Source organism: Carcharhinus amblyrhynchos, chromosome 15, assembly GCF_965287045.1.
Source record: "Carcharhinus amblyrhynchos chromosome 15, sCarAmb.v2.hapA, whole genome shotgun sequence".
Lineage (NCBI taxonomy): Eukaryota > Metazoa > Chordata > Chondrichthyes > Carcharhiniformes > Carcharhinidae > Carcharhinus > Carcharhinus amblyrhynchos.
In genome coordinates, this window is record NC_137338.1 from 9327533 (window position 1) to 9336434 (window position 8902).

General features: G+C 44.3%; 1 protein-coding gene across 2 annotated transcripts in view; it reads left to right on the forward strand.

Moving 5' to 3' along the window:
- The window catches only part of gabpa (GA binding protein transcription factor subunit alpha), a 45036-nt gene extending 38082 nt beyond the window's left edge, over positions 1-6954 (forward strand). For both annotated transcript variants that reach the window (XM_080203393.1, XM_080203394.1), the window contains exons 10-11: positions 1600-1792; positions 6361-6954. In XM_080203393.1, the coding sequence (XP_080059519.1) occupies positions 1600-1792; positions 6361-6592 (425 nt within the window). In that variant the 3' untranslated portion in view covers positions 6593-6954. The remainder of the gene's footprint in view (positions 1-1599; positions 1793-6360) is intronic.
- The last annotated feature ends 1948 nt before the right edge of the window (positions 6955-8902 follow it).

Genomic DNA, 8902 nt, shown 5'->3' on the forward strand with positions numbered 1-8902 from the left:
TTAATGATCAAGAATCTACCCTCAGCCTTAAATATACATGCACAAAGATTCTACCCCCAAAGATCTCTGTGGCTAAGGAGTTCCAAAGGCACTCAAACTCCTGAGGAAAGAGATCCTCCTTCGTCTCGGTCTTAACTTGGCACCTCCAACAGTAGCATTTCCTCTCGCCACTGTTTCATTGTCACGCTTTTAATGGCAGAGTCTCTAGGCAACTGCTTCCCATTTTCTACTGTCACCACTGATCCTCAAACTCTGGTCTTTTGTTCATTGAATGCATTCCCCCTCTCCAATTAATGGCAGAACCTTCAGATGCCTCAACTCCTTATCCTCTTCACTTCTGTCTTTATCTTTAAAGATATTTTTGGGGTTCATCTTTTTGAATAGACTTTTGTGCACTTTTCCTACCTCTTCTGTTGTGGCTTGGCATCTGTCCTTTTATGCCATTAATTTCCCCCTCTTCTTCCTGGATGTTTTCTATGTTGAAGATGGCATATTAATGCAAGCTACACATTTCTGTATCCTGTAAAATAAAGAGCCCAGAAAAGCATGATGAGCTGAATCGCTGCCCCCTGTGCCCCTCAAAGGCTAATAGACTATATAAGGGCTTTGGAGTTGAGGTAATATATCAGCATGATGGAGAACGTGTTAGCAGACAAGAAATAGTAAGTTGGGATAAATGGGATAAAAGTTTGCAGGCAGTAACCAATGGAGTGCTACGTTGGATTGGTACTAAGTCTCCACTCCTTACAGTCTATATTAACTTAAAGCCACCGAGGGGAAGCCATCATTCTGGAATTCGCTCCTTGACAGCACTGGATATATAATACTGAGTCCACACAGACTGCAGCAATTCAAGGCTGCAGCTTAGCACCCCCTTCTGAAGGCTAATTAGGTTAGGCAGTAAATGCTGGCCTAACCCATAACTCCCACATTCTGTAAATGAATGAAGTAAATACCCATCTGGCGAACAGCCCAGAGATAACGAGTTCAACTCCTATAGCAATTTATGAAATTAAAATCAACAAATTTGGCAATTGGCAGGCAAACACCGAAGAAATGTCCACACAAAGCCACTTGATTAAAATCCAGAGGGGAAGGGAATTTGAAGTACATGTAGCTCAAATCCACATTACACAGTTGGCTGTTAGTGCCCTCTGGATCTTAATTGTCCATAGAATCACAGAATCCGTACAGTGCAGAAAAGACTATTTGGTTCTTCGAGTCAGCAGCAACTCCTTTAAAAGAACATATTATCCACGTCCATCTTCCCACCCTATCCCCATAACCCCACACACTTAGCATGGCTAATCATCTAACCTACACATCTTGGGACACCAGGGGGCAACTTAGCATGGGCAATCCACCTAGCCTACACATCTTTGGACTGTGGGAGGGGCCAGGAGCACCCAGAGGAAACCCACGCAGACACAAGAACATGCAAACTCCTACAGTCACTATGGCTAACCACCATACCATCGTGCTGCCCATGTTTGAAGAGCTACTAGATATACATCCAAAAATGCTAAGATGATTGATATCCTGTATATAGTAATGCAGAAATGTCTTTGATAATGAGTTGTTTGCTGTATTTGCCTTCAGGTAACAATGGGCAGATCCAGCTCTGGCAGTTCCTGCTGGAGCTTCTGACAGACAAGGATGCACGAGACTGCATTTCATGGGTTGGGGACGAAGGGGAGTTCAAGCTGAACCAGCCAGAGTTGGTAGCCCAGAAGTGGGGTCAACGTAAAAACAAGCCCACCATGAACTATGAGAAATTGAGCCGGGCACTCAGGTAAATTCTTCACCTCTAATCTAGTTAATACAGGCCATTTGGCCCAGTGGGATTGTGTGTTTTCAGATGGCTTAACAGCTGTATGGCACAGCATACTATTGATTGATATGCCATTGTTTCTGGCGGTGTGACTCAGTCATGATGTGGAGATGCTGGTGTTGGACTGGGGTAAACTCAGTAAGAAGCCTGACAACACCAGGTTTAAGTCCAACTGATTTATTTGATAGTAAACTCACAAGCTTTCGAGGTTCCCCTCTTCGTCAGGTGAATGGAGAGTTCTGGCCTCAGCAACTCTCCATTCACCTGACGAAGAGGGGAACCTCAAGCTTGTGAGTTTACTATCAAATAAATCGGTTGGACTTAAACCTGGTGTTGTCAGACTTCTTACGGTGTGACTTAGGCCAGCACAAGTGCGATCCAAAGGATGGCCATATATTAAATGTACGTTTTCTTCTCTCTGCTGATTTGCTGTTTCACCTTTGTCATCCGGTGCCTTGCTTGAGCATTATTTACATTTGACCCTAAACAGTTAATGACAGCAAGCTATCTGGTCATGGGAGGTTTTATAGCTTAGCATAATTCTGTTCTTGGCTGATATCCAGGCAAGTGGACCCACACACTCGTCCACACAGACTTTACATCTATGGATGCCGGAAATCTGAAATAAAATCAGAAAGTTTGTCAGCATCTGTGAAGAGAGAAACATACTAAATGTTCCAAGTCCAATATGACCTCTTCCAAAGAGGGGTCACATAGGAGGCAAAACCTGTTTCTATCTCCACAGATGCTGCCAGACATGATGAGTTTCTCCAAAACTTTGTTTTTACTACATCGGTGATTATTAGATTTGGAATAGGAAAGTTGCGACCTTTTTATTTTTCTCCTCTTCATCCAACCCACCACCACCCACTGTCCGCCACTGCCCGGTCCCACCTCAGGAAAGTATGTTGAGGTCACTTATAACAACTGATAACAGCACCCCCCAATCTAGACCAGGAATACAGCTGAAGTTGCTTTGCCATCAGAAGCTTCCTTACACGCGGTATCGTTCACTCGCTCATTCCCTCACATGCGGCCTTGCGTGCTCCCTCATGGGGGGAGGGGCGGAGGAGGCTGGCTCACTCTCTCGCATGTGGGCTCGCTCCCTCACAGGCTGGCTGGTTGGCTTGCGCACTGCCTTGCTCGCTCCCTCATGGGCGGGCAGGCTGGCTCACTGTCTCATGTGCAGGCTAGCTTACCGTCTCCTTACCCCACTGGTTGGTTTATTCCTGAAACTCGGAGCCTTCTTTTGCCTTTTAAATCTTGACCGTGCCCATTGGTATTTGCTCCTGCTTCACCAGATAAAAAAAACAAATAACAAACATCACTCTGCTCATCTGCCTCCTCCAGTTATAGCTTCCAACTGTTAATTAATGCAGTATGCTATACAGTTGTCTGATCCACTTGACAATCTTTTATACTCAGAGCATTAAGTGAAATATGCCGTTTTGCGCATGACCCTTTTGTCCTATACTGTCTGATTTATGTTATTTTCTACAATTACCTTTTTCTGCAGCACTTTGTGCTGTTTGCTGCCTTCAGCTTTTGCTTGAATGTAGTCTCGTGTTCTTCCATCTGGTATTCAATTGTAACCTTTAATGCTCCAGTGAGTTCTAGTTTATAAATATGCAGCTTGATTCATTAAGTAGGTTTTAAGAGGTTGCAGTTACTCTTCTGCTGTCAGACGAGCAGATTTCCGAGTCAGTGGACAAGTAAGGAATTGAATCTGAGATGAAAAGATCGTTTCCAGCATACATACTTCCTACCAACAGAAAATAGTTTTTACATTATTTTGTCACACTTGCAACATATTCTTCATCCCACCTTATTGGATCAGAGCACAGTCAGCTGCCTCCTGCAGCCGTGACCTCTTCTGGGCCACAAGTCTAATTCCTGTAAATAACATTGCCTACGTTTAGAAGATAATGGCTATCTGATGTAGCAAGTTTTCATGGTGGAAGTTTGTGTGAATTTCTGGCACAATGTCAAAGAGAGAATCTAGAATGACCCAGAAGCTTATATATGGAAGTTTGTCAAATTTTCTGTTTTCTATATCCCATTTCCCGTTTTCTTCCCCCAAATTTGTTAACATTAGATGGAAAGGAAAAGGGTTGGTAGAAATCCTCCTCTCATCTCAAGAAACAATACTTTACACTGTATCACAATACGTGTGACAATAAATCAAATCAAAAATTTCAGCTAAGATTATATCCAAGCTTTTTGCCCCACTTAGCTACATGAAAAGCATGCTTTACGTATGAAGGGTGGGAGGGTCAGGGATCTCTTTTGGAATGAACAGAGAGCCAAGGGTGGGTGGTTAGATGGAAGTAGAGGAGAAGGGATTGTAATTTGACATAGCGTTTCAGGTCAGAGAATGGGGAAAAGTCATCAAGTCTCCGATGAGCTTGCCTGGAGTCTCTGTTTTCAGGAAGAAGAGGTATGACTGTGACACCGAGTGCCAGCAGTTCCAATGAACAGTGCCTTTCAGCTCATTGGCCCACTCCCAGGCCACCACAGTCTTCCTATCACACATAATCTGACTCACTGAATCAACAGTCAAACCCTTGTTTATCCAAGGTCTGTAACTTTGGTTTAGAACGCTGACACTGCCACTGGGTCACCCACCAAGTCATTCTCCGTACACGGAGAAAGCGTCTTTGGGCTGTGGGAGGGGACTGGACCACCCAGAGGAAGGTCACGCAAACTTGGGGAGAGCACTGCAATGGCATAGTGTTTAGCATTGCTGCCTCACAGATCCAGGGCCTGGGTTTGATTCCCAATTTTGGTCTGTGTGGAGTTTACACATTCTCCTTGTGTTTTCGTGTGTTTCCTCTGGGTGCTCCGGTTTCCTCCCACAGTCAAGGATGTGTGGGTTGGGTTGATTGGACATGTTAAATTAACCTTTAGTTCCCTGGGATGTGATAGGTTCGAGGGATTAGCAGGGTAACTAAGAGGAGATAGGGTCTGGGTGGGATTGCAGACTCAGTGGCCTGGATAGCCTCCTTCTGCACTGTAGGGATTCTGTGAACGTGCAAACTCCACACTGGCGTGAAGATTAGATAGCAGAACGTGTTGTCGGTAAAGAGCAAAGGTCAATATACTGAAAGAAAACCATAAAAACAAGTTACGGTCTGGCCCTGTGGTAGGTGAAGGAGAGGTGTTGGGAATACATACAAATCAACACTGGTGAATGTTTGGAGCAAGCTGCCAGAGGTAGTAGTAGAGGTTACTACCCCTACTACTACAATTTTGTCTTTTTATAAGTGTTCAGACAATAAAATGGGTATCGACAGATATGCAGGCAATTGGGACTAGTTTAGGGGTTAAAAAAAAGAGTGGCATGGGCAAGTTGGGCTAAAGGGCCTGTTTCCATGCTGTAAACCTCTATGACTCTAAAGAGGGGAGTGATGATAAAGGAGAGACTAGGGGCTTAATGTTGTGTGGTCTGATTTAAGACAGTTATCACCCCTGTTCTAATCTCCCAACTATTCCGAAACTCAAAGCTAAAAAAGTAGAAGCAGGCCATTCAGAATGTTCAATTTTTCAATAATATCACCTCAATCTTCAAAAGTCTAATGGCAAAGATCCATCCTGCTTACTCTTTCCTCATAAACTAACCCCCTTTATCCCAGGAATCAGTTGAATGAACCTCCTCTAAACTGCTTCCAGTGCAATTATATCCTCGAACTAAGGAGACCTAAATTTGAGACCTGCATGCAGTCTCAAAAAGGCCCTAATAGTGGGCACACTTCTATACTTTCATACTCAATCCCCCTTGCATTAAACATATACATTCCATTTGCCTGACCTAATCACTTGCTGTATCTGCATACTAACTTTTATATGCTTCATGTATCAGAGTACCCAGATCCCTCTTTACTGTAGAATTCTGCAATCTCTCTCCATGTAAATAATATACTACTTTACTATTCTTCACAGGTGGCACAATGATTAGCACTGCTGCCTCACAGCTCCAGGGATGCAGGTTCCATTCTGCCTTGATTGACTATCTGTGTGAAGTTTGCACATTCTCCCTGATGTGGAGGATAGGGAGATTAGCGGGGTAAATATGTGGGGTTATGGGGAAAGTGTCTGGGTCAAATGCTCTATTGGAGAGTCGGTGCAGACTCTGGACCGAGTGGCCGCCTTCTGTACTGTAGGGATTCTATTCTTCAAGTTCATGTGTTCCCACATTATATTCCATCTACCAGATTTTTGCCCACTCATTTAACCCATCCATATCCCTTTGCGAACTCTTTGTGTTCCCTTGACAATCTGTTCATAGTGGCAGTGGTGGCGATTTGGTGATTGCTTTGCCCAGGAAGTAATGCATTGAGTTTCTTCTAGCTCAAGAAATGACATGTAAAGGCTATGGTTCAGAAACAAGCTGGCGATAAAAGGGAGAAATAGCCAACAGGTGATTTCAGGCTTTGGTTTGTAAAGCTTATAGTTGGTCAAAGGGAGAAAGGGCTAAGCAGATAGTTTAGTTTTTCTGCACTGTTTAATTTCTGGTCCTCTTTCTTGTCCAGATACTATTATGATGGAGACATGATATGCAAGGTCCAAGGGAAGAGGTTCGTCTACAAGTTTGTGTGTGACTTGAAGACGTTGATTGGCTACAGCGCAGCAGAACTCAACCGCTTGGTCACAGAGTGCGAGCAGAAGAAACTGGCCAAGATGCAAATTCACGGTATGGGGGGACAGTCGGTGACCACAGTAACGCTGGCTGCAGCCTCCCTGCAGAGTGAGAAAGACAGTTGAAGACCCCCGCCTGAGAGCTGAAGCTTGGCGTGTTGTGAGCTGCTCTTCTCCCCCAACTTTGAACAGCGCCTGTCCTCTGGTATCCCGGTTGGGTCGAGTGGCTTCTTCCTCCTTCAGCTTCTGGGACTGTACAGTGTAAACGTAATGAGCTGCCTCAGAGGGAGGCCGAGGCAGGGACTCTCTGTCCCACTATCTGTGCGCACTGCGTCAGCGGTGTCAGAATGGAGCAAGCATTAGCAGCAGACTTCATGGTATATTAAAAAAAAGTGTACCTGCTTCACCTTATTCTATCAAATTTTTTGAGTTATTTTTGCAGATATTTTTACCCTTATGTGAATTTTGAATAAAAAAGGTATACTCCATTCTCCAGGTGTGATTCATGTCCATGCAGTTATAAATGCTATTATTGGGTATTCTGAAAGGTTACCCCTATCCTCACCAGTCGAATGTTTTCTCAGTCACTTGAAGGCAGGTATCAGATTTTGGTTTTAAAGAACTTTGAGTAAATATTCTCTCATTGGGTCAGAAGATTGTAGGTTCAACCCCCCACTGCAGGACTGGAGAACATGACTTGGGCAAGAGAGGCAATGGCACTGTGGTATTATCACTGGACTACAAATCCAGAGACCCAGGGTGATTCTCTGGTGGGTTCGAATCCCACCATAGCAGATTTTGAAATTTGAATTCTGTTAAAGAAAAAGATTTCAAGTTAGAAGTGTAATGACAACCGTTGTCATGTCTAATGGTCTAAAACCCATCTAGTTCACTAATGCTCTTTAGGGAAGGAAATCTGTCAACTTTACCTGGTCTGGCCAATATGTGACCAGTGAGCTATTCAGTTAGGGATGGACAACAAATGGTGGCCTTGCCAGCAACACCCACATCCTATCAACAAATAAGGCCCTGACTGCACCATGGAAGATCCAAACTTCAGATGAAAACAACTTAATTTCACATAGGAAAAATATCACATGGTTAAAGAATTGGTTTCTAAGGACACCTCACCCCAGTTCATCCCAAGTGCAAAGAATAATCCAGAGATTTATTGGAAACGGTGAACAATATCATTATCAGAAAACTCAAATGACAAATATGATGTCTGTTCTGGAATGGTCCTGAAAGCATTCTTCTCAAGCAACAGCATTGGAGCTCCTACAATTGGAGAGGAAATTATTCTTCCAGCTGCCGTCTAAGTGGGCAAAGTGACGGTGAGTGAAGAAACAGCACAAACGTTGAAAGTCACTTTTTAATGAAGCATCAAACTTTCGAGAGATGTGAAATGACCATTGCCCGAAACATTTCACCAATGTCAGCAGTTTGCAATTCAGCTCGATGAGACACCTGACATTGACTGTGCAGCACAACTAATTAATTAATGTGCCCTATTATAGACGGGAACCATTTCGGAAGCTTTTCCTTCTTTTGTGAGATGTTACAGAATGGAATAGTCAACTTTTTAGAAATTCATTTCAGGATGGGTGATTCTGGCTGGGCCAACATTTATTGCCCTTGAGGTGATGGTGAGCTGCTGCCTCAAAACACTGCAGTCTGTGAGGTGTAGACACACCCACAGTGCTGTTAGGGAGGGGTTTCCAGGATTTTAAAACTTTATTTATTAGTCACCAGTGGGTTTGCATTAACACTGCAATGAAGTTGCTGTGAAAATCCACTAGTGGTCACACCCCGGTGCCTGTTCACGTACACTGGGAGAATTTAGCAGGGCCAATGCACCTAACTAGCACATCTTTCAGACTATAAGAGGAAACGCATGCAGACACAGTAAGAACGTGCAAACTCCACACAGATAGTGACCCAAGCCAGGAATCAAACCTGGGTCCCTGGCGCTGTGACACAGCAGTGCTAACATTGTCCCACCATGTCCAGTGCCAACAAAGAAACACGTTATCGTTGCAAGTCAGGATGATGAATGACTTGGAGCTAAGCTTCCTTGTGCTGGTGTTCCCACGTGTCTGCTAACTTGGCCCTTGTAGATGGTAGTGATTGTGGGTTTGGACAATGCTGCCTGAGAAGCCTTGGGGAGTTCCTGCGGTGCAACTTGCAGATAGTACACACTGCTGCCCATGTGCATTGATGGTGGAGTGACTGCTGTAGATGGGTGCCAATCAAGCCGACTGCTTAGTCCTGGATGGTGTCAAGTTTCTTGAATGTTGTTGGAGCTGCACCTGTCCAGGCAAGTGGGGAGTATTACATCACACTCCTGACTTGTGTGTGTAGATGGTGGACAGGCTGTGGGGAGTCAGGCGGTGAGTTAACTTTCGGCAGAGTTTCTAACCACAGTATTTCTATGGC